Below are 26299 nucleotides of genomic sequence, written 5' to 3'. Positions count from 1 at the left end.
ATTTTTATTTTCCCTCTTTTATAACATTATTTAGTATGTCATAATATATACCTTATATCATAAAAAATCAACATTAAGCCACATCAAGTCATAAAAAATCAATATTAAGCAACATCAAATCATCAAAAACAACATAGAACTAGTAGACAGCAAAACTGAAGAAGCAAGCTATTGGAAATTTGAAAGTTGAAACAATCAAAACATACATTTGGTTTATACTGTTTTTAGAAAATATGATCTTATTAACAAGTAATTAAACTACTCTCGATTTAGAAAAATGTTCTTGTTCCCTAAGAAGTTTGATTGATCAAATGATTTTATTTTCACATGAGACTTTTTGTATTAGGTAGAACACAAAACCAATTTTCCAACAAATCCAAGATTGCTTAAATCTGATTTATATTGAAGGAGTTATGTTCCGGTCAAACCTTATTTGGTGTGCGCAAATGTTGTCAAAATCGCTCTGAATGAAAATATTTTTTTAAATATCAAAACAAATGAATATTTTACCGCACTTTGGGTTTTTAGCAATGTTTTACCATATTAAGATTTATGGAATTTTTAGATTTGAGAAAAAACTAAGCATTAGAAAGTTAAAATCTCACCTATCGCCAAAAATCCAATTTTTGTTCTTGAACTGGGGGTTGACTTTTTATCCTTTTGGAATTTGATTTTTTAACTATTTTTATTGAATTCAAATAGGGGATACTAGCTTATTTATGAAAATAACTTAAATAAATGTCATTTACTTAAATGATATTTGGCATAAATAAGTGCCAGAACTTTTTCCGATACCAATTGAACCAGTGCAAGGCGCCCTCTACACTATGCGGCAGTCGCTTAGGCCCCTAGAGATCGCCTCGATGCCTTGAGAACTATGCTGCCACCTGGACTCCCTATCCCAGGCCTCCAAATTGGTTACAAAAAAGGATACATTCTAGGAAAATATTAAGAGACTAATACAAGTCAGTATTCTCCAAGTTAGATATGATCTGCCACATCTAAGCAACCAAAATCATAGGTCATGCATGGAGTTTTTTAAGTTCTAGAACAAAATGTCAAAGATAGAGTTTCATATGGTTTTCTTAATTTATTTAAACTTTCATAGTTTTCCTAATTATTCCCCATTTCTTCCCTTTTCCGTGAATCTCACCAAGGAAAAGCTCATTAGGCAAACCACCAAAACCATGTGTAAGGAAATTTTATAACAGAAGTTCCCTCGTTCTTTTGATCATCACAGCAATTTTTACCAAATTCGAAATCATTCGATTGTCCTGGCCAAATGAGCCAGTTTTACAGTTTCTGCTTGCCAAAATTGTATTTCAATTTTCAGCTAATAAATTTGTGATGAAATCAAGTGTCCAAGTTCAGCCTTGAGATTAAATAGCTATTCCCGCCTAAATCTCAATTCCCTTTAAATATTCATATATAATCATAATTGTCTCACTAAAACATTCTTCTCAACAAAATGAATCCCTTAAATTTTAACTTCAAGATAATAACCTACCTCAGACAAGGTCTGGCGAAACTCTTCAGATTCCCAAGGTAGACCATGTAATGAATACTTATAATCAACAATATTCAAAGCGATCTGCAGAAAATAAATAAACATCCAAACTGACAAGAGATTGAAGCATAAAAGAAAGAAACTGTAAAGCAAACGGGGACTCTGGGGGACAGAATCTAACGGTGTAGACAGCACGGGAGGAGCGAACGACGCCATGATATCCAGAAGTGACCTTCTCGGTGAAACCTGAAGCTGCAGAGACGATTGGATAGTCATTGGAGAAGGGAATGAGAGTAAGGTTCGTTGCCTGCAAAGTGAGACCAGCAACGCCGGTGGCGGTTACAAGGTATAGAGTTTTGGTCGCTTTGGCGGCAATTTTAAAACCGCTGGCCTTCATGGAGGCTTCTCTGAATTTGGTGGTGAATTGACATCAGTGCAGGAGAGCTGGGGAGGTCAAACGGCAGCACAACCGCCTTGGTTGTGCCGCCACCGACACCACTTGATGTTTTATTTTTTTTAATGGTGAAAAACTGTAAACGGCGTTGATTCAACTCAAACCCAACCCAATGTTCCTTCTGACGTCATTCAAATATATTTAAAATTTCCTGAATTAAAAGTTCTATTTGTAAAATAACACCTTTAATTATTTATGGCCAAATGTTCTCCCCGGCACAAATTACGCCCAGACACATGGGACTATCGGAGTACTGGCATAGGCCACACTCCCGGACAGAGATCTTTTTCCCAAAAATTAATTACAATATAAATAGATTTAAATTTTGTTTTACATCTACTAGTTTCAATTTTAAAAGTATGTACTTAAACCCCATAGTTAGTTACTACTCATGATTTCCAAGAAAAAACATGATTGAATTTCCTAAAATACCCTAACCCTTCATCTTTTCTCTTTCTTTTTATTTTATTGTATTTATATTTTTATTTAATTCTTTCATTTTTTATCAATTGTGGGACCCACCACCACCTCCTCTTCCTCCTCTCTTTCTTCTTTCTTTCTTTCTCTCCGTGCAAGGCTGGCAGCATCCCACCGTTGCAACCCTGCAACTCCACCCCCACCTGCAACCCGCCCCACCATGCTCACATCAACCCCCAGTCCCCCACCCCATGACCTGCTGAATCCTTCTCTCTAATTCCCTTTATCCTCCCAAAAATTACTGGAACATTCTCATCATTACTCTCAAGATTTCTCATAAAATTTTCTTCCCTCAATACCTAACCATCTCGGCCAGTACCAAAGCGGAGTTGGTTGTGGTGTCAGTGAGAAGGTCGGAAGGACTGGTCTGTGACAGAACTTGGCGTAGACGAGGAGGAGAAAAGTCAAGGAGAACATTATGGAGAGGATTCCAATGACGACAACGAGGCTTGGCCAGAACCTATTAACCATGTTGTCGTTGTAGTTGAAGCTCCCTGGAGACTGCGCTTCAGCATTGTTGAAGATGAAGAAGAAAGGAACCAAGATGATGATGGTGGGGGTGATCGAAACCAAATTACGCATAGCGATTCGCGAAGTGAAGGAACAAACTTCGCTGAAATGCTCTAACATAAATTGCTAAAAACGTTTCGCCAGGGAATTATTTCTAATAGCACAATTAGTAGAGAATTTGAAAAGCTTTGGGTTTTGACGTTTTGTATTTGCAGCCCGACTAATACCATAATAATCAACATTTTATTGTAATATTAACAATAAAGCACTAGAAACATCGAATTCCGAATAGGGCGGCATTGGAGTGAGAGGGGAGAGTGAGAATGGGAGAGGGAGGAGGTGTTGCAGGTGGGGGGTGGAATTGCAGGTTGCAGCAGTGGAATGCTGCAGCCTTGTGCAGAGAAGAAAGAAAGAAAAAGGAAGAGAGGAGGAATAGGAGGAGCTGGTGATGGGTCCATCATGTTAATTAATTAATTAAATAAAAATGTAAAAAAAAAAAAGAAAGAAAGAATAAAAAACGGAGACAGATATTGAAGTGTTAGGGTATTTTTGGAAGTTCCATCATGTTTTTTCTTGGAATGCAGGAGTAGTAAATAACTCCGCGGTTTAAGTAAATCTTTTTAAAATTGAAGCTAGTAGATGTAAAATAATTTTTAAGTCTTCTTATCTTGTAATTAATTTTTTTATCTAGTAGATCTGGGCAATTTTCCCTATTTATTATTAGGGAGAGAGTTTACCATTACGCCAATGGACCAAAATGTCTCATGCCACACCAATGATGATGTAGAAAATAGTATATGGATCTACATGATTATAATGGGACAAAGAAAATTTAAAACAAAAATACAAAAAATCCATAAGAGAAAGTGATAATACATTGACAATGTATGAAAATTTTTATTATTTCTTTAATGGGATAAAGAATGTTGTTTGATCATGTGGCTCTTGTGTCCACAAATAGGAGTGTGCGAATTTACTACCACACCCCTTGTGAATCAAAAATCTCATCCATCTTGATATCCCTGCGCGCACTCTTGTTGGCCCCCCGCATTAGTGCAAGGTATGCGATTAGAAAGCGATCTCTTACCCTTCTTTAATATCTTTGCATTTTATATGTTGGATCAGTTGGGAGTAAGAAATGTTAAATTGAATATTATACTGAACGAATATTAAAATGTCCTAGATTTTGAAAGAAATATGTTTGACTTTCTGTTTTATCATAAAAAATCCAAAAAATGAAACAAATTCAAAATACTTAAGCACACACACACTTTACCCAAAAAAAAAAATTGCAACAAAACAATCATTCCATTTTGGCTAGTAAAATGAAATATTTCGGCTGTTTTGGCTAAAAAGGAATTAAGTTGAATACATATTTAGTTAAAACAAATTATTTGATATCTTTTCTTACCACTCATCTTAATCATTTTGGCCTTTTTTTTTTTTTTCTTGGTAAGATGATAATTTATTTCAAAGGGAGGCAAGCAGCGCACAAGGCATCCTGATTACAAAATCCATAATCCAAGGAGAGGAAATAGACCACATAGTCTGTCTTGCCACAGACAAGACCTTCCAGGCTAGAGAGTGCACCACTACGTTCACCTTTCTAGAAATACAAGAGAAAATGCAACTGCTAAACGGGGGGATCAGAAGACAAATGTCGACCAAAATGCTTAGGATTGAGGTTGGTGGGTTGTGCGCCGCCTCATTGATCAAATCAATCAGATTAGAATTATTTGATTCAATCACCACTTGATCGTATCTCGCTTCAAGAGCCCTTTGGAGACCATTAAGCACCGCCAAGGCCTCTCCTATAGCATTAGGAAGTTGACAAGGCTCGGACGAAGCCAATAAAGGTCTCCCACCATGATCTCTCAGAATCACATGTTAGAAAAGGAAACCCATGGAGAGAATATTCATATTTACTCAAGATTGGATTTTCCTAGCAATCCATGTCTTTCCTAATTTGGAGAAAGATTGCTTAGGAGATAATTGAGTCACTTATAGTAACTCAATATATTTATCCCATGTGAGCCTGCAATATGGGGATTTTGTGAGAGAAATATAAATATTCATGAGATCACAAAATCACATGAGACAAGGAAACCCAAAGCAAAATCGCAGAGCTCTCTCTCCCTCCTAGAAAAATCGTATAGTGACTCAATATATCTATCCCATGTGAGCCTGCAATATGGGGATTTTGTGAGAGAAATATAAATATTCATGAGATCACAAAGTCACATGAGACAAGGAAACCCAAAGCAAAATTGCAGAGCTCTCTCTCCCTCCTAGAAAAATCGTCTTCTCCCTCTCTTGTTCTCTTGGTGTTTAATCCTAGAGGTGGTCCAAGCTATTCTGTTCTTGGAATTGTGGAGGAGTAAGCTTGACCGTGGTGGGAACGCAAAGCTTGCGTGGTGCATGAAACGAATGAGAAAGGGCTATCATCGGTTGGAGGTCTTGCACTTGTGAGGCTTAGGTAATAATCGATCCCTGCTTCGTTCTATTTTGAATGACTTCTCCATCGATACTGTGATCCTATTTACGCTTCCGTTGCGATCGCACTAGCGATGCCTTCAGTGGCATCAGAACCTCTTTATCGATGGGGTTGTTTTCAATTTTATTTGTTCATTATTTTATGATGCTCATAATTTTTATTCTGTTTATAATAAAATTTAAAAAAAAATTTCTGGAGGTGAGATGCATGTGCGCATAGGGGCAGCGGGCTGGCTGTATGCGCGCGCCCCTAGTCGCATGCACCCCACCCCTTGGATAGCCCATACCCCCTGGCCGTGTGCACCCTACAGCCTGCGGCATGCGTGAGCAGGCAGCCTTGCCGCATGTGATGCTATTGTATGAATGTGCACTTGTTTTTCCCTCTTGTTTTGCTTCACTTTGTGTTGCAGATTTTTATAAATAAAAAAAAAAATTTCTGGTTTCATTAATGAAAGGGATTTTCATTGGAGAAGATGGGTGGAGAGATTCTTCCCTTCACCCACCTTCCCCAATTTGGCATAATGGCTTACTATAATTGTTAGTTTTATTTTAAGCATGTATGTGATGGTTTTGTGGGGTATGTATCATGACCATTATGACATAAGTTGTTATGGTAATGACTATGTGATTTGCATGATTATAGTGACATTGGATTATCATGGTAATGATCATGTAATGCACATAACCATTATGACATAAGTTGTCATGGTAATGGTTGCACGATGGATGCATTGGATGCACTTGATCATAATGGCTTGAATTGTCATGGTAATGATGTTTAATGTGTTTTTGGGCAATTTTCACATAAATGTTGGAATATTATTTTTGAGCATCATATAAATAATGTGGACCATGGTTATGAGATGAATAAAATTACATACATTAGATGTATATGTGTGCTAGGCATGGTATGGTTGTGATTTTATATGTAATTTCTTTTATTATTCTCCAAGCAGTCCAATTTTGGTGGACTGATTTCCTATTATGTAATTTTATTTATTTGGAAAGGATTGTAATATTTTTAGCTTAGTTTGAAAATATTCATTGTAACCTCGTAGATCATGGAACATGGATCATGGGTCTTGAGTCAAGGATCATGGATCATAGATTATGGATCATGGATCGTGGGTCGCAGATCGTAGATCATGGATCAGGGATCTTGCCGGTTCGTTGGAGACAAGAATGAAGGAAGGACTTGCTCACTTGAAGTGTCCTTAATTATTACAGTTTTAGAATTTCCCTGTAATAGATAGTTGCATATGCATTATCACACTATAATTGCCGTGAGTGGGAGTGACATATGAGGCTATGATTAGTCCTATCCATTTTTAGTCAAAGTGAGTTTGTCTTGGTTATGAACTACATTCATTAAAGATGCTGTCTCATAACCATTGGTATTTATGTGTTTATAGTTTTCCTTGGATGGATGTGCTATTTTGTTTATACATTGGATATATGTTTGTGGTTTAATATGCATTCCCGTTTTCCCTCATTATAATACAAATGTGATATGGGAAGCCCTGGTTGGTGGGATTCTCATGGTCTCCCTTTGTTGGTGAATGTAGAAATGTCATTGATCCACCCTTGTAGATGCCGATAGAATAATATTAGGGTGAATTGGTGAAATTGTCTGCACTCATCTCACATGTAATAGGTAGAGAATATGGTCAGTGGTATATGTTCTATGATAATAGGCATTAACCCACAAACACCATAGTTCCCTTCGAAATTAAGGGTAAACACTTGACTTGAGTGTGTGTCAGCCGATAGGAATGGGCATGACACTTAGGTGGCCAAATACATTGGAAGTCTAAGTGACGGGCAGAATAGTCCACCCAACCAAGATGCGAATGATGAACTCCAATAGGCTAAGTCAGGAGCATGAGGGTTGATCGTTTTCAATTCATGCCCTACAAGCTAGAAGGAAGCTTAGGGTGTGACTGACCATTGATTGTTCTTACCCCAGTTATTACAATGGTTGTAGATCACGCTAATTAGTAATTTTTATACATCATGTAGATTTTAAAAATATCAACCCAAATGAACTATGCCGCCCTTATCAAAGACGATGTTTTGACCAGCCCTAACTATGTTGACTGGAGGAGAAACATCAAGTTACTCCTGTCTGCGGAAGGTCTAATGTCTGTCCTGGACGAAGATGAGCCTGAATTCCCTAATGAGGAGAACCCTGAATCGAAGCCTGCGTATGAGTTGTTCCGACAGAAAAACTCTAAGGCAAAACTCCTCATGTTGAGTTCTCTGGAGAAGACCATCGCTGATTCGATCAAGGATCTGTACTTGACCAAGGACATGATGGAGGAGTTGAAGGAGATGTATGGGAGGGAAGAACGTCATGCCCATCATCAACTGGTGACACTCCTCCATGGCACGAAGATGGCTCAAGGTACTCTGGTTGTTGACCATGTCATAAAACTGAAGAACTTGTTCCTGGATCTGGAGAACCTTGGGACTTCATTCAAGCTGAATTATAAGACGGATGTCATCTTCCACTCATTGCCTCAGGATATCTATGGATCGTTTATTGTCAATTACAATATGAATAAACTTTTCATGGAACTCCCTGAGCTGGGTAACATGTTGCAAGAGGTGGAAGCTGCATCCAAGAAGCAGAAAGTGGAGGTCTTGACTACAGAGGACAAGTCTTCTTCCTCAAAGCCTAAGGGCAAGAAGAAGAAGAAGAAGAAGGCTAACAAGGGCAAAAACCCTAAGGTTGGTGATAAGGGAATTCAGAAGAACAAGAGTAAGGGGACTTGTTTCTATTGTAAAAAGGATGGACATTGGAAGAAGGAATGTCGTGCTTTCCTATCTGCTCAGAAAAAGAAGCAGGAGAAACAGGAAGAAGGTATTTCTGAAACCTTGGTCCTTTATGAGTCTAATTTGTTAGAGGAACCTACTAACACATGGTTGGTGGACTCGGGGTCTACTGCCCATATTTGCAACTTGTTGCAGGGGTTTAAGCTGACAAGAAGATTGAGTAAGGATGAAGTTCGATTGCGAACGGGTACGGGTGCTGAGGCCGTTGGAGATTTTACTTTAGTTTTTTTATTATAGTACTTTAGTTTTGAGAGATTGTTTTTATGTTCCTCATTTTAGGAGGAATATTGTTTCTGTTAGTAGGCTTGTTATGGATGGTTATACTTTCCTCTTTGGTAATAAATTAACTATTCGATTGAATAATTCTTTTATTACTTCTGGCCTACTGAATGACGGGTTATATCTCTTAAAACCGGTACTAGAGGTGAATGAGATCTCCAATAATTCTTTAAAAAGAAAATCAGCCCAAGATAATTCTACATACTTTTGGCACTTGAGGTTAGGTCATATTGGAGTAGAAAGGATAAACAGGTTGATGAAGGATGGGCCTTTGGAATCATTGAAGGTAGAACCTTACCCAACATGTGAGTCGTGTCTACAAGAAAAAATGACCAAGAAACCCTTCTCTAACAAGGGAAGAAGAGCCGAAGCAGTGTTAGAATTGATACACTCAGATGTATGTGGACCCATCAATGTTCAGGCGAGGTATGGTTACTAATACTTCGTGACCTTCACTGATGACTACTCTCGTTATGGATATATTTACTTGATGCACCGCAAGTCGGAAACCTTTGATAAATTCAAGGAATTCCGAGCGGAGGTTGAAAAATAGTTAGAAAATTGCATCAAGTGCCTTCGATCTGATCGAGGAGGAGAGTACTTATCAGATGAGTTCAGGGACTATTTGAAAGAAGCTGGGATCATAACCCAGTTGACAGCCCTGGGAACACCTCAACAGAACGAAGTTTCAGAAAGGAGGAATCGAACCTTGTTAGACATGGTTCGGTCCATGTTGAGTTATTCGAAACTGCCATTGAGTTTTTGGGGTTTTGCACTGGAAACTATCATCTATATACTGAACAGGGTACCAACAAAGTCTGTGACCATAACACCTTTTGAGTTGTGGTATCGGCGTAAGCCAAGTCTTCAACATCTCAAGGTGTGGGATTGCATAGCGCATGTAAAGAAATAACAGACGGATAAGTTGGAATCCCGAACATATAGATGCTATTTCTTGGGATACCCTAAGACTATAATAGGCTACTACTTCTATGACCCTGTTAATCAGAAAGTCATAGTTAGTAAGCATGCGAATTTTCTTGAGGATGACACGATCTCACTGAGATCAGATCCAGTGGTCATTAAAGAAATAACTGATGACCAAGTACCTTCAGCATCGACAAAGGTTCCAGTTGACGTACCCACAGTTGAGCAACAGCCTCAAGAGCCTAGGAGGAGTGGGAGGTCTATCAGGCCACCAACTAGTTTGAACCTTCTCACGGAGGAGGATCAAAAGGTGAAAGAATTCCACATGGTGTCTGACTGTTCAGACATAGATCCTTATACTTACGCTGAGGCTCTTAAGGACGTTGACTCAGTGAAATGGCAGGAAGCAATGCGCAGTGAAATAAATTTCATGGATTCTAACTATGTTTGGACTCTTGAAGATCTGCCAGTTGGGGTAAAATCCATAGGGTGTAAATGGATCTATAAGAGAAAGAGAGGTGTGGATGGAAAGGTGGAACATTTCAAGACAAGGCTGGTGGCGAAGGGATACATCCAGAAAGAGGGTATTGACTATGATGAAACCTTCTCACCTGTAGCGATGATTAAATCCATTCGGATTCTATTGTCGATTGCTGTATACCATGACTATGAGATCTGGAAGATGGATGTGCAGACCGCTTTCCTTAACGGTTATCTTGATGAGGTCATATACATGAATCAGCCAGAGGATTTTGTCTCTCCAGGAGAGGAAAACAAGGTATGTAGGTTGTTGAGGTCTATTTATGGACTAAAACAAGCTTCCAGATCATGGAACATCTGTTTTGATCAAACCATCAAGGATTTTGAGTTTGAACAAAATATCGATGAGCCATGTGCGTATAAGAAAGTCTGTGGGAGTGCCGTCTGTTTTCTAGTCCTATATATGGATGATATATTGCTCATTGGGAATGATGTGGAGTTACTTTCATTTATAAAGATGTGGTTGTCCAAAACATTCTCAATGAAGGATGTTGGGATTATCACAATCCACCTACATTGACAAAGTGGTTGAGAGGTTCAACATGCAGGATTCGAAGAGAGGTAGTGTGCCCCTCAGACATGGAATCGGTTTATCCAAGTCACAAAGTCCTCAAACTCCTAAGGAAATTGAGACTATGAAGAGAGTTCCTTTTGCTTCGGCAGTAGGAAGTCTGATGTATGCCATATTGTGTAACAGGCCAGATATTTGTCATGCCGTAGGGATTGTGAGTCGATATCAATCCAATCCAGGACAGGAACATTGGATAGCTGTCAAGGGGATCCACAAATACTTAAGGAGGACCAAAGATTACTTCCTTGTTTATGGTTGTGATTAGTTGTCAGTGGTTGAAAATACTGATTCAGATTTTCAAACTGACAAGGATGACAGAAAGTCTACCTCTAGGATGGTTTTTATGATTGGTGGTGGTGTAGTAATTTGGAGGAGTGCCAAACAAAAGTCAATAGCCGACTCCACGATAGAAGCAGAATACTTGGCAGCTAGTGAAGCAGCCAAGGAAGGTGTTTGGCTCAAGAAATTCTTGACAGACCTAGGGGTGGTGCCTGAGCTAGTGGAGCGACCCATACAACTGTTATGTGACAACAGGGGAGCTATAGCACAAGCGAAGGAACCAAGAGCTCATCAGAGGAACAAGCATGTGGAGTGGAAATATCACTTGATTCGTGAGATTATTCAGCGTGGCGATATAGCCATAGCTAAGGTTGACACTGCAGATAACCTATCTGACCCCATGACCAAGGCGTTGCCTCCTAGTGTTTTTGAGAAACATGTTGGGAATATGGGGGTGAAGTCCATGGGTGACTGGCACTGATGTACAAAACTCCTTTTATTTGAATAATAAATTCTTGTTTTGATTAGCATGATCAGTTGTTGAGCTCAGTTATTGTCCTTAGGTATTCATACCTAAAACTGTTCACCACTAGGGATGGAACTGGACATCCCATCCGACATGGTGGTCACATTGTGTGTGCTTAGGGAGGTTATTTTCCAAGACACAAATGTGAGTACACATTTGGTGTGTGCATTGGACTGGATCACTGAGAATTTCACATGTGGTGTACTGTCAGTATAAAGAAAATGAGATTCTTTTAAGTAGTTCACGATTGGTCCCTTGACCTAAAGGGTCCTTATCGATGCATTCATATGTTGAGAGTTTTGGTGTACCAATGGTTGATGTCTATCTCTGACTATATATCGGTGCGCTGGATTCTCAGTGTCTGACTGTATTCGAAAGAGATGCCCAACACGGAACCTATAACCCATACGTTGGGAATATGTTGAGGAGAGTATTCTATACAGGATTGGACCCAAATCCGGATCCGGTTGCATCTTCAAAATGTTTTTGAAATGTTTTTAGTTATATATATAAAACATTATCTATTTTCTTAAACATTTTGTTTGAAATGTTTTCTGTTGGTCCAATCAAGGTAATTGAATCTCTCGATCGGTGTATCGGTTCATTGAGGATTGACAGTCCCGTACACATGCCTTATATTGAACCATGCGACATTGTTTTGTGGGGGACTAATGCGTGTTTTAACTACTTACCTTGGGCGTAGGTTATTACATCTGCTTAGCATCTTCGATGGCCTTTTTCTTAGAAGCTAAGTGGTATCCCATTGCGATCCTACCCCTTTCCTTTCAGTTCCATTCATCTACGTTGTGATGATTGATCGTGATGTCATTTTCATGACCCTCTTATAAGATTGGATCTTACAGTAGGATGGAGGAGATTGTTAGAAAAGGAAACCCATGGAAAGAATATTCATATTCACTCAACATTGGATTTTCCCAGCAATCCATGTCTTTCCTAATTTAGAGAAAGATTGTTTGGGAGATAATTGAGTCACTTATAGTAACTCAATATATCTATCCCATGTGAGCTTGCAATATGGGGATTTTGTGAGAGAAATATAAGTATTCATGAGATCACAAAATCACATGAGACAAGGAAACCCAAAGTAAAATCGCAGAGCTCTCTCTCCCTCCTAGAAAAATCATCTTCTCCCTCTCTTGTTCTCTTGGTGTTTGATCCTAGAGGTGGTCCAAGCTATTGCGTTCTTGGAACTGTGGAGGAGTAAGCTTGACCGTGGTGGGAACGCAAAGCTTGCGTGGTGCATGGAACGATTGAGAAAGGGCTATCATCGGTTGGAGGTCTTGCACTTGTGAGGCTTAGGTAATAATCGATCCCTGCTTCGTTCTATTTTGAATGACTTCTCCATCGATACTGTGATCCTATTTACGCTTCCGTTGCGATCACACTAGCGATGCCTTCATCACACCCACCCCCGCCTTCTGATCCTTTGAGAGGATTAATACAAACCTATTAAACCTATTTTCTTGTGCATTCATAGGTTTTTCGTGCACAATGCACAACCATACACAAAACCTTTTATCTTAAAATATTATATATTTTTTCTACTATTTTTTATTCATACCATTAAAATATACCTAATTGTTTATTGTTATTTCAGATTAAACAATGGGGTGGAAAACTATTCCATCTTCGGTTTGGAAAGTCATTTGGAAGTGTCAGACAACACCTAAGATCCATAGGTTTCTATGGCGTGCATGTGCATCTGATCTTGCCACGGGGGATGCCTTTCAACGAAGAAATATCCAAGTTGATATGGTTTGTGTGCGTTGTGGGGTACTGGAGACACCTACACATTCTATTCGGATGCACCTTCTCTCGGGCAGTCTGGTTTGGAAGTAATATTGGATGTAATTTTTTCACAACTCCTTTCTCTTCTATTGTTGATTGGGTTTCTAGTTGGAGGACTTTTGCATAATTGGAGAAGAAGAAAGCTCACAGAAAGATCATTTTTTTGAGTTTCATTTGCTGGTATCTATGGCTTGCTCGCAACGACACTGTTTTTTGTAGACGCATATGGAAACTAGAAGATGTTATTGTTGCAACTTCTTCATCATGTAAGGACTTTATTGGTTCTTTTCCTGCTCTTCATAATGTTTCTACTACAAATATGAATGTCAACACTGGCAATTAATTACCGGAACAAGGATTTATAAAATGCAATTGTGATGCGAGTCTACCATTGGACGGTTCTTCTTGTGGCCTTGGTTATGTCTGGCGGAATTCTACAGGTGCACCACTTATGGTTGTTTCATCCCCACAGCAATTTAATGACATTTTGGTGGGTGAGGCGATGGTTGTTCATCAAAGCTTAGTGGATCTACATGCATATGGTCATATGAATGTCATCATAGAATCTGATAATATCAACCTGATCAGATTTCTAACTGATGTCTCACAGCCATCCCCGCTACTAATCCGTCCAATTGCAGATGATATTTTACATTTGTCACCGTTGTTTGCTATTTGTAATTTCTGTTATATTTCAAGGGAGATCAACACTGTGGCTGACTACCTGGCTCGGAAGGCCTTGTTGATTATATGCACGACAGTTTGACCACTTTCCACTCCTTGATTCTGAGAGATATGTTTGCTCTCAATGCCTTGAGTTGTTGCATGGTCAAATAAATCTCTATTTTTTCCCCCAAAAAAAATAAACAATGGCTTACATTAGGGATGTAAACGGATCGAATTCGGTCGGATAGTGGCATTATCATATTCGTATCCGTTTATATTCGGACGGATTCGAATAATATCCTATCGGTATTCGAACGAATTCGGATAATTTCCAGATAACGATTTTTTGAATACAGGTTCTCCTAAATGGATATGAATACAGATCGAATACGATTTTTTGACTATCCGTTGACATATTTACCGTTTTTATGATGAAGGTTAGGGTTGAAACTTGAGAGTTCAGTTATTACCCTTTCTTCTACTCTTCTTAGTCTTTTATTCTCTTACGTTTTTTATTTTTTATTTTTTAATAGATATGTAATTCCATGTAGCACATTGCATAAAATATTATATATATAAACCAATAACAAATCTAGAAAAACGAATCACATTATCTTAACTTATAAATTTATAAAAATAAGATAACAAAATCCAATAAGGTAACTTAAAAGGATAGACAAACACAGAGTTATATTTCAGATATTTTATTACCGTTGGACTACTAAACGAATCGGATAATAATCGATCGGATAGGGGGATTATCATATTCGTATCCGATTAGTTTCGGACGGATTCGGATTCTCCTAAACGGATACGAACGCGGATCGAATACGAATTGACGAATATCCATTTACATCCCTAGCTTACATCATTCGGTTTAAACGATTTACCTTTGATTTAAAGGTAGAAATAGTTATAAAACTGTTTATTAAATAATTTGATTCTTACACTCAAAACGATCTAACGATCGATTTCTATTTCCATAAACGATTTTGGTTTGGTTTTTGAGACCCTTTAAGCAAACCCTTCCCCAAATATAGGTCTTTACAGAATAAAGTCAATAAACGCATAAAATGGTTTGTGTCTCCGGCTGCAGCAAGATGAGTAATAAGAAGGGAACATCAATCGTAAAAAACAGAACCGTAGACGAGGTGGAGGAGCTGCTTCTTGCGGCGGAGGACGATCTCCTCCTCAACCTAAGTCTCAACTCTCACCTTTCTCACGCCTCTTCTTCCTCCTCTCCCCTCGATCACGATCTTTCCCGTCGCCTCGAAGCTCTGAAATCGTCAAAAATTACGAGGGTACCACCGTCGCAACCGCAGCAGAAGGAAAAGACGAGCGCAGCTCCAAAATCAACCTCCAGTTCGATGATAATTACGAACGTAACATTGCCGGAAGCGCAGAAGAAGGAGAAAAGCAAAGAGGAGGAGGAGTTTGAGAAGGTTCTCGGAGCCGATCTTTCTGCCAGATTTGCTGCTCTCAAGGGCTCTTCTTCTTCGAAGACTTTTACAGAATCTCAAGCGAGTCTGGTGAGATCTGAAAGTGGAGATGATGGCGATGATGATGAAGAGGATGAGGTGGAGAAGGTGATTCAGTGGGCCATCGATACAGTTCGTCTCGATTCCTCCTCCCCCATCGATGATAATTCTAACGATGACGATGACGATGACGATGACAGTGAAGAAGAAGATGATGACGATGAAGACGACGAAGAGAAGGAAAAGACGAGCAAACAACGGCAGAAGAAGTAGTAGGTACTCTGATACGTCATACCCATTCTTGGTACTGTAACTACTTTATACGGACCGTTCGATTTGTTTACGTTTGTTTGTTTCACTGTAACTTCATTTGTGTTTACAACAATCTAAGAGCTCCCAATCTGGAGTCTGGACACAGTAGGAAATTGTTTCAGGTGGGTAGAAGGAATTGTGGTTTTCTTTATAAATCTGCAATTGTTGTTATGACCTCTTATGCTCTACTCTTCAACATCGATATTGCTTCAAAGCAGCCAAGGTTCAAGGAAGGCCTGCGATTTTGTATGCCTGAGATCATATGACAATTGTAAATAACTCCTTCTCATCCGTGGACGATGATTTTTTACAAAATTTTTCCACAAATCACTTCCCAATGCACCTCTGTGTTGCCCATTCAGCTGAAATCACCAAACATTTTTGGTTTTCCTAGCCTTCCTCTGCCAAACTCGATCTATATCTCTCTCTGTTCGAAAAAAGACGAAATTGACTAGGAACTTCTTTTTATAAATCAGACTAGATCTGTTCTTCTTCTTTGTCTTGCTTTGGTCTCGTTCTTCCTATCCTACTTAGTATCCAGAGCTTAGTTCAAATACAGAGGGCATGTCCTTGTGGGCTTCGAATTCTAGCCATTGCTCAGCTCTTTTTATTCTGTCCTTCATTTTAACACTCGATTTATGTACTGGGACCTTTAGTCCCATATCGTTTATTAGGGAAGAGGAGGAAGAGCAGTTTATACATTGGAGTGCGTACGGACCTTCTTTTTTTTTTTTTTTTTTTTTTTGGCAAAGGGATGTGGATCCTTCAAAGTGTGGAAAATGGAAAATTTTTATCACTCCCCTATACTTGGCCTATATTTGCTTCGAGAGAGAGAGAATACTGCCAGGTTTGCTAGTGAACGCTAGCACTTCCATGTGTCCATCTCTCTTCTCTCCCATAAAATGACATCTATTCATTACCTAAAGTTCTTTATGTACTATGGGATGAAGGGATTGGATTTATGAGTGAGATTTGTCGCTAATTGAAGTAGAGAGACTCAAAGAGAATTTCAAGTAGAAAATAATGGATCCATTTCCATTTTTTGGTTGTTAGGGAGTTTTTCGAAGTTTTTTTGCAGCTGTTTTTTTGACATTGTTCTAATGCAACTTAGAGATCTTGTCTTCTGAATTGGGACGTCGTCTCACTTGGTTCTTAAATTGTCTACCTTTTTTTCAAAAAACATTTGATTATAATGATTTCGTTCGGTATATTTTCTAATATTGTCATATGATCTAGGTATACCATCAAAATGGGGTGATGTTCTCTGTACCGCTGCAGCCTGTGCCCAAACACATGGGTTGGGTATTCAAGGGGGTTAGGGTGGTCATTTCGCCCACCTCATGTGTCTGGCGCAGTTTGCACCCCCGACACAGAGAACATTTGACCTAAAAAAATATATTTTTTAGTTATCTTTTTAACTTTTGTTTTCTAGTGCCAGTCGAGAGGTAAAACACTCTTAGCCCTTCCCTTTTCTTGTTCTTAATCACAATATAATTTTGATTATATTGTCTATTGATTTCGAAAAACGTCAAATATCTACATAGGCCGGCTTCAATCTGGGCAGATCAAGTGCTTAACTTCTTCCCAGACTGTCCTTTGATGCGTATCCAATCTATAGTTTGACAAAACCCCATTTGAGTCATACATGGATTATGGAGTTATATTGACAGGTTCTAGATTCTATTCTAGGTAGCAACTTTCTTACACCTTTTCACACCCTCTTCTACGAGGACGGGGATGAGAGCTACCCACACAGTTACATCCATTGGTGGAAACCAAAATATAAAACAACTAAAAGAAGAAAACTATCAAAGAAACACTATGAACGAAGACCCTATCATTGAGGTAGAGGAGACAAACAATGAATATATGCAATCAATTTCTCAAGGTGATGGTCCATCATCACATGGTTGCCAAGAAGCATTTCATTTGCAGTTCTGAGCTCATGAATTAGGGATTCTATTAATGCGGCAAGTCTGGTCTCAACGGTTGAATCAAACTTGCATCAAGGCCATGGATGAATGAGCCTTTATGGGGGAATAACTCTGATCTACATGAAATCCTTCTTTTATCAAGTGGCATTCCATATCTCTCAAGATTACAAAAAACTGTCATGAAAAAAAATTCTTCTAAAAAAAAACATTATTTTCACTTCACATTTTCAAATCAAGCCCACGGTATCGTTTCTGATTACCTAAGAATCAATGAGTCTAGGCATGGATGTTGCTTCTCTTCTGTCCCCCTTGTCTGCCTTAGAAGAAGAAGAAGATGATGATGATGATTTTGAAGAAGCTAAAATCTGTAAAGCATTCCAAGAATTGGCCACAAGCAATGAACAAGACGGAGAAAGAACCATTAGAAAAGGGTCATTGCATTTATACTTTTTCGATTGTTTATTGTCCTATTTCAATACTTCTGCTCTTGCCAAATTGGGAAGTCAAACACCCTAGTTCCCCAAAAAGGGGAGAATTGTTGAAGCTAGTTTGCCAAAAAGGGGAGAATTGTTGAAGCTAAAGCTACATTTATTTCATCGTAAAAGATTTTATTTAAAAATCAAGATAAAATTGTATAATGATTACAAAAAAGCGAGGAGGGATGTTTTTATTGAAATGCAATTACAAAAATTGAAAAATTTAAGGAGCTTTCCATCTATTCGACAATCAAAATGCCAAATCATATGGCCTATGAAGTAGAAACATGATGGACATGCTAGAGTTCCTACCATAAGCGTTCAAGGACTTTTTTCACTTTTTTTCTAATCAGAAAACTAATCCCTTGAGCCACAACCTTTTTATTTTAGCCATGGAAGGCCTTTCCAGGCTGCTCACATTGTATAGAGGATTGAATATGTTTAAAGGTATCAAAGCTACTAGAGAAGCCCTAGAAATACCCCATTTCTTATTTGTTGATGATGCTTATTTGCCAAGCTAACAAGCATCATTCAATATGTTCAGGTTATTTTTTCCTTATTTCTTGACCTTGATGGGCAACAGATTATTGTGGGTGGCTTGCTCTCTTCTGAGAATAAAGGAGATGCCTTTGAGAGCTTCTTACCTAGGGATTCATCTCCTTGATAGTAAAGCCAAATCTAGACACCTATGTAAGGTTATGGATAGAATTCAATGTAAGCTAGCCTGTTGGAAGGTACCCCTCTTGTCCCATGCTGGCCATACCCTGTTAGTTAAGTCAGTTCTAAATTAAGTGCCCACTTGCATGGCAATTATGCTCTTGGCTCGACCCTTGATATGTCGAAAAATTACTAGTGCTTATAGATACACCTTGCTTTAAAACTTCAAAAGAATAACACCATAGGTTATGGTATTTCAACTATTTCCAACTTCATTGTGACATATGATCGACGATTACAAGGTACAATTATTATTATTATTATTTTTTCCGTAAAAAAAATTATTATAAGGGGCTGAGAAATAAAGAAAAGGCTCATCTTATTATATAACAAATGGGAGAATAGATCTCTACTTGGTGGTGTTTCCTATGCCCTCTCATAGGGCATCGTGAGATGACGTTTTTGTCCCCTGGGTAGATACCCAGGCATGCTCACCCATTGGCTCGTACTTGGTGACATAAGAAACACCACCAAGTAGAGATCTTCCACCCTCCTCCCCCCCAAAAAAAAAAAAAAAAAAAAAAACATTGTTGAGGAAAATTTTGAATTAACTATCCATAGTTCAAATAAGAAACGGCTTCTATACTCAGCAAATTTGAGTACAAAAGAAGAACAAATTAAGAGAGAGAGAGAGAGAGAGCATTAGTTCAGGTTTCTCTTGTTTGGAATCAAGCCTCTTACCTTCATCTCATTCAAAGTGCTCAATTATTTCACTCTTTGATTTCAGAGAGAGAGAGAGCATTAGTTCAGGTTTCTCTTGTTTGGAATCAAACCTCTTACCTTCATCTCATTCAAAGTTCTCAATTATTTCATTTTTTTGGATTGATGTTCTTCCACAGACCCCAACTAGTAGCACCAAGAAAAAAAAAGATTTAGAATGAAAACTAACAGCATAAACTCCGTTGTTGATGAAATTGCTACTTATTATATCACTTAAATCTAGTGCTCTTAAACATGTTAAATGACGAAATATATCTGAAGAAACCAATGTAATCCATCCAAGGATTTTCAGAGGGCACAACTTCTTTGCCTTGCAAATGAAAGAAGGTATCATTCTTATCTCTACTATGAATAGAAATAAATGACAGGCTCTATTATAATTGAATTTCTTATGCTTTAATATCCTTCAACATCAAATTAATACATTCATTTTCTATGAAGAATTTTGCATAAACATGTACAAGATCATGCATTTGTGACAATAATTGTACTTCCTTTAGCATTGCGTTTGAAAACAGTTCAACAATGATACACAATCTTCACTAGACAATACTCATAATCTATGAATATATGTGATACCCATCATGACTACAACTTTCATTACATAGTGTGACAATAATTCTACTTCCAAAAAAACATCAATGAATTTCACTCTATAGGATCTTCATTCCAAACATCATCTAGTACAAGTAAGAAATGCTTTCTATCAACAGGATTATTTAATTGAAGTTGCAAAACTTCTCATGTAGAATCATCACCATAAAATCCTCTATACAAAGGATTTTGCAAAATCATGGACAAGATCATGCATTTGTGACAATAATTCTACTTCCTGTAGCACTTCGTTTGAAAGAAAACATATCCTCATTCCAAACATCGTCTAATACGAGTGAGAAACGTTTTCAATCAACAAAAAATTTTCGTTGACATTATTTTATTAGGATGATTTTTGACCTTATCATCATTGAAATCACGTTGGGCGAATGTCATTTTACCCAGACCACCCATACCAACAATAGAGATGAAAGTGACTCGAGGAGCCATTTCTTGTTGACTGCCCTTGCTCAGCAACTTGCATATTATGATATCTTTATCCATATTGCAACCAAATACCTCTGATGCATCAACCAAAGAGCTAATTTCTAATCTCCTCCGTCAATCCTCTATAATTTTTCTCCTAGTAGTTTCAATAAAGTGGAATTTATCCTTCTCACTTGCAATCCTCCCTTTGCTGATCTCCTTTACCTTATGACCTATATCAATTGTTGAGGGACAAAAGCAAGGAGAAAGAAGATGATGGGGAATACCTTCTTAGTCAGGCCGATTCAAGCATCAACAACAGCTCCCTATGTCGTCTTTTAGATCTGAGATTTGCTTCTCCTCAATATTCTTTAAGCCCAGCCTGGAACCCCTTGTTCGATCTCCTTTTGGAAGATCATGACCAGTAGCAGACACAGGAAACAAGAGATCTAACCATTGTTGCAAACGATCAAGTGATCTACGAATGGAAGTCAAAAAGAAGAAGAGAAAGAAAATTGAATCTGTAAGAGAAGCAAGTTGATGTTCTCTTGCAGTGGTGCTCCAATTTATGAAGCTTTCCGTAGTGCGTTATTTGGTAAAGTAGAATTTATCTTATCTTATGCGCCTAGAAAACTGGTAAGATTCAATTGGATGGAAATGCATGGAAGGTCACATCATTTAGGAAAGGAAAGCAACGGATGAAAATGGATGAAAGGTCACATCAATTAGATTTAATAAATACGATACGCACAGCAGCTCTTCTAGTACCACAGCTGATAAAGGTCCTGGCACCTCCACTAGAGATTGATGCCATTTCAGCGTTTTTTTAACACTTTTAGATGGATCACATGCAAGAAAACCCTAATGTCTAGTTTGGAAGTTTGGCCTCTGAGGGTGACGCAGCTGTAGAACTCTAAACAGAGATAACGATGTTGATCGAGAGTCGTAGAGTCCATTTTGGGCTATCATGTTTTTCCCAATATATATCAATAAATAGTATGATGTTGATTACCACAATGTGTATATGACACATAAATTGGATCGATGAATACCCTCTACCTCGACCACCTCCACGACCTCTCCTCCCATTAACCATGACCATAACTAGTAAAACTAATGCCACGGTCATGACCATGACCACCACTATTTGTAACAAGAGATAGGAATTATCCTTGGTGGAAGGAGCGTCAGATTTAGTGAAGGCAGGAGACACCATACGCTGGATTTGACATAATGCTTCATTCATAGATGTAATCTACTTGCTTGCAAGTATCTAGCTTTTGGCAAGTTGAAGGTCAAGATTCCAACTCGGAGAAAAATTTAGCCACTAAGAATTCAACATGTTGGGATCTCATAAATCCAATATCAAAAGACAAAGGTTGATACACATTAAGGTCCTCTCACATGCCCTTTAAAGCATTTTAGTAATCATTACCGTTCTGCCTAAAAGAGAAAAACTTCTCATAGAGATCAAATATTTTGGACATGTTTTTTGTTTTACGAGAAAATCTCTTTGATTTCGTCCCAAACGTCTTTTGTTGTAGCATGAAACATGACATTGACAATCATAGACGGCTCCATATTATTCCACAACCACTAGAGTATAGTAACATTGTCAGCTTTTCATTTAGGATACCCGGGAGCAGTTGTAGCAGGTGGTGGTTTAGTCAGTAAATCCATTTTTGCTTTGCAATGATATAAACTCGAACTGCTTGTGCCCAAAGAAGATAATTCGATGATCAACTAAGTTTGATAAAAGTAATTTGAACAGAGAGAGTGCCTGCAAAGGATTTTGAGTCACCCATGGCTTACATGAGACAATAACCAGAAGATCAATGTATATATGAAATCTAGAAAGTATCAGGTGCACTCCCAATGTATAAATCCAATCACCAAGAACACCAGGTGCAGTCCCAAAGTTAAACAATCACCATCAGTTAACACAAACCAGTAGGTTTATGGGTCTCAATTGAACAACGTATATGTGTGTATATTATAGAATAAGAATCTTATCTATCAAATTAGATGAATCTGATACCGAAACAGATACAGAGACATAAAATTTGATAATTTAGCAGAATCAACAAGGCCAGAGAACAAAACTATGAGAGAAAATCCAGATAATGAGATAAAAAGCCAGAGGTATGAGATTTCAGAAGGCAAAAGATCAGCTGACCTGATCTCGTCCAAACTGTGATTGAAGGTCACCTTAGGCCCAACCTTTAAATCCCCAAGAGGCTGCCCTGATCTGAAAGATGGATCTCTGGAGGAAGATTCAAACCTGCCCAGAAAAGAGGGTACAACAGGGTACTGCCAGGTTGATGGAGAGAGCAATAGCACTCGCTCAGATGCTTTGATTGGCTTGATATAACTGTCGAAGGTCCTTTGTATAAGGTCCAATAAAACCCCAAATATGGAACTGAACTTGCTTGATGTGGGATAGGACCAGATCAAAAATCTGCCCAAAAAAGAGAGTACCACCATTGTAATGCTGAGAAAACCTTAACTTAGCATGGATCCTTCAACCTAAAGCCAAATATGAGTAGTGAAATCCAGGAGACCTTAGTTCATCTTTGTATATTCAATAACTAAGGCCTCAAAAAATTAGTTACAACAGCATAGATGCTGCAACAAGGAAAAAATATCCACTATCAAAACAAAAATCTGTGTGGAGTTGAGTGATAATTAACCTTGCTCTGATGCAATGTAACAATACCAGAGCTTAGTAAACCAGCAACAAAGATGGAGATAGAGAGGAATACCTCCTACTGCACCAGCCAACTAAGATTATATATATATATATATCTCATGGTCAACTGTTATCTGATGATTTCATCAAAAAAAAAAAAAATCTGTTATCTGATGATTTCATCAAAAAAGAAAAACTGTTATCTGATGATCAAATAACTGTTGACCATCATATCTAATTCTTTTCTTCTGGTATTATGTAGTTACAAATCCAAAATAAGAATACAAAAAATTGATATGACTAGTGTGTGCAAGCCTCTTTTACTGACATTCTACTTATAGATGGTTGTCTAAAATTTGTACCATTCAATCACTAGTTTGATGCATTTTGAGGTTGCTAAAAGAGCAAGAGTTCCAAAATAGACTGTGACAATAATCTCAACAAAATCAACATATAAAATATGAATGCATTTAAAGAGAAAAATTTATTGCAAAGAGATACAAACTGTAGAATTACATCCAGAGGTGGGAAAAAAAAAAGACATCGTGTCAAATCATCAACAAGCTGAACAGCAATATTGCAGATTCTACCTGGATGTTAATTTGAAATGGCAATAACCATATGCACAGTACATGTATTTGGGCTTGTTTTGTAGTGGTAACACATCCTACTTGGGAGATCCTACGATGCCTTCTTGCATTTGTACCTTGCCGCACAGAAGGCATAAACCACCAAGTTTAAGATGCTGAGACCAGCTAGAAGCCAGAAGAAGTAATCAAGGTGTCCCTCATTTAAATTATTGGGTATCCACCCAGGCTTTCCACCTTTAGTTGTTATGGTTGTCACAATGGTCAGAATAAAGGAGCTGAGGTAATTCCCCAATGCAGTTGTGAGAAGTGACAAAGCACTACATAAACTACGCATGGCATCAGGAGATTGATCATAGAAGAACTCGAGTTGTCCAATGAAGGTAAATATTTCTGCAGCCCCCACCAAAAAATACTGAGGTATCTGCCATAAAATACTCATAGGTACCGCCACTTTTTGGTCTACCAAGTCAAGTGATTTTGCAATTTGCAACCGCTTGATCTCCACAATTGCAGCAGCAGCCATTGATAGAATTGATATGAAGAGGCCGATACCCATCCTTTGCAACTCTGAGAATCCTCTTTCCTTACCTGTGAACTTTCTCGCAAGTGGAACAAGGAGCCTGTCATACATCGGGACCCACACAATGACACTGACTACATCAAATGTTGACAATGATGCCGGAGGTATGGTGAAGGAACCAACAGTGGTGTCCATAACCATCCCTTGCTCCACAAACATGGTGGACATTTGAGCATAAACAGCAGAAAACACTATTCCAGTAGCCCAGATAGGAAACATGCGTATCAGAATCTTCAGTTCTTCCACCTGTGTTACAGTGCAAAGCCTCCATGGATTGGATAAGTCCCCCTGTCGAACTTCTAGATCAGACACCACGGCAGCTTTGTCAAGGCACCTGTTGAAGAACTAGGTTGTCAAGATCTTGCAGGTAAAAGTATCAATGTGAATCTCAGAGAAATGAAATTCCAAGAGATAACAGATTCTAAAATATCGATTCAAGAACTCTTAAGATATTTATGACATTTTATTAGTATATCTACATATAGTCAAAGAGTTAAAAGTATTAAATTCAGGGAAAAAATACAATGAAGAAAAAAAAAAGGGGCAAGATTAATTTTTTGGCTTTTTTTTTTTTGGGGGGGGGGGGAAGGGGGGGGGATGGGGAGAGTAGGAGACGATCAATTAAGTGATAACAAATGCACCTTGGTAAGTAATTTGGGTTCCCTACCAAAGATGATCGATATATTACACCATTGTATATTTGTATCAACCCGAAGACCAAATTTTAGTGATTCTCCAGTCAATAAAACATAACTAATAGAAACGTCTCACAAGGTGGGGCTGCTTTAGGGCTGTAACAAGTCAGAATTAAGCTGGATCACCCTTGATCCCATCTGAATCCATTAAAGTAATTATATGATTTGATAACTTTTAGTGATTCGAATTCAAACGCATTCAAATATCGATAACAAATCTGATCCAATCCAATTATTAATACCATACAATTGGTTATGATTTTATTGAATCTGCTGGGCCTGCATTTTGCCTTATAACATACACTTTGGACATAAACAAAAGGAGAACACTGAAAGAGTATGTTCAGCCCATATTAGAATAACAATATATATTGAAAAGTTCTATAACAATTAACAAACAAGCTGTCTTTATGAGTCCAGCCTTGTTTAAAGCTGTTTTCCTTTATTTCAGGCAGAGTTATAGTAGCAGTAGACTACTACCAAGGTAAGCTATTGGTTGTAGGAGTTTTATGCTTAGTTTGACTCTTGTTTTGAGTCTTCTCTATAAGTTTGTAAGGGCTTCAACCCTAGACACGTATTTGAATGAACAAGAAGCTTTAATCTCAATTGGTCTGTGGATTTCATGCTAGCTCTCGTGGATACTGGAGTGTTTTCATATGTGGATTCAGTAGCAGATTTCTTCTTGTAGATTTAGCTAGGTAATCTGGTGGATTCCTGATCTCTATTTCCTGCACTTAATTCCCTATCAACTGATCAGGTCAGTATTTAACTTTATTCTGTTATTTCTTCTCTGTTTCTTAATTCTAGTCAGAGATCCTCTACATCCTGTGCTACTTTCGAATTTTGTTCGTAGTTCATATCATTTTGTTGGCTTTGTTTCTTGATCTTAAACTACAGATTTAAACTCAGTCAATCATTGTCAAGTTCTATTCCAAGAATCAGTACTCAAGAACCAATTTTTACGTCGATTTTCAGGAGACCTTTCTTATTAGGATTTTCTGAAATCAACAATCTCAAATCTGCTTTCAAATTCTGTTCTGTGTTTTCTGTTATAGTGTCAGAACATTACTTATTTATCAAATCAGATCATAGTTATTACTATTTTAAATCCTATGAGTTGCTGAAATTGTTTTCTGGTTCTGAACTTTGTTCTTGAGTGTCCAATTCACAGTAGGATGCTTCCATATCTTCTAATCAAGCCGTTGGATTGTTTTC

The 26299-nt window shown here is 38.1% G+C and overlaps 3 protein-coding genes across 4 annotated transcripts in view; 1 reads left to right on the top strand and 2 right to left on the bottom strand.

Annotated features, from left to right (window-relative positions):
• Window positions 1-1928, bottom strand: part of LOC122665902 (aarF domain-containing protein kinase 1) — a 43925-nt gene extending 41997 nt beyond the window's left edge. Inside the window, exons 1-2 of the mRNA XM_043862031.1 lie at window positions 1689-1928; window positions 1508-1591 (exon numbers count right to left, since the gene is read on the bottom strand). Of these exons, the coding sequence (XP_043717966.1) occupies window positions 1508-1591; window positions 1689-1904 (300 nt within the window). The 5' untranslated portion in view covers window positions 1905-1928. The remainder of the gene's footprint in view (window positions 1-1507; window positions 1592-1688) is intronic.
• Window positions 1929-14973: 13045 nt separating this feature from the next.
• LOC122665901 (glutamic acid-rich protein) lies at window positions 14974-15624 on the top strand. Its single transcript, XM_043862030.1, has one exon. The coding sequence runs from the start codon at window positions 14974-14976 to the stop codon at window positions 15622-15624; it is 651 nt and encodes a 216-aa protein (XP_043717965.1).
• Window positions 15625-23640: 8016 nt separating this feature from the next.
• Window positions 23641-26299, bottom strand: part of LOC122664235 (protein NRT1/ PTR FAMILY 8.3-like) — a 28796-nt gene continuing 26137 nt past the window's right edge. The window contains exons 7-8 of one of the 2 annotated variants that reach the window (XR_006333315.1): window positions 23799-24723; window positions 23641-23748 (exon numbers count right to left, since the gene is read on the bottom strand). Coding sequence is in view for 1 of the 2 variants with exons in the window: in XM_043859973.1 (XP_043715908.1) it covers window positions 23901-24723 (823 nt within the window). In the remaining variant the exon portion in view is untranslated. Of the gene's footprint in view, window positions 24724-26299 lie in introns of both variants that reach the window. The other variant, XM_043859973.1, reaches the window with a different exon arrangement.

Source organism: Telopea speciosissima, chromosome 6, assembly GCF_018873765.1.
Source record: "Telopea speciosissima isolate NSW1024214 ecotype Mountain lineage chromosome 6, Tspe_v1, whole genome shotgun sequence".
NCBI classification, from domain to species: Eukaryota; Viridiplantae; Streptophyta; class Magnoliopsida; order Proteales; family Proteaceae; genus Telopea; species Telopea speciosissima.
The sequence above is the reverse complement of the archived record's forward strand: the minus strand, read 5'-3'. Positions and strand labels throughout refer to the sequence as shown.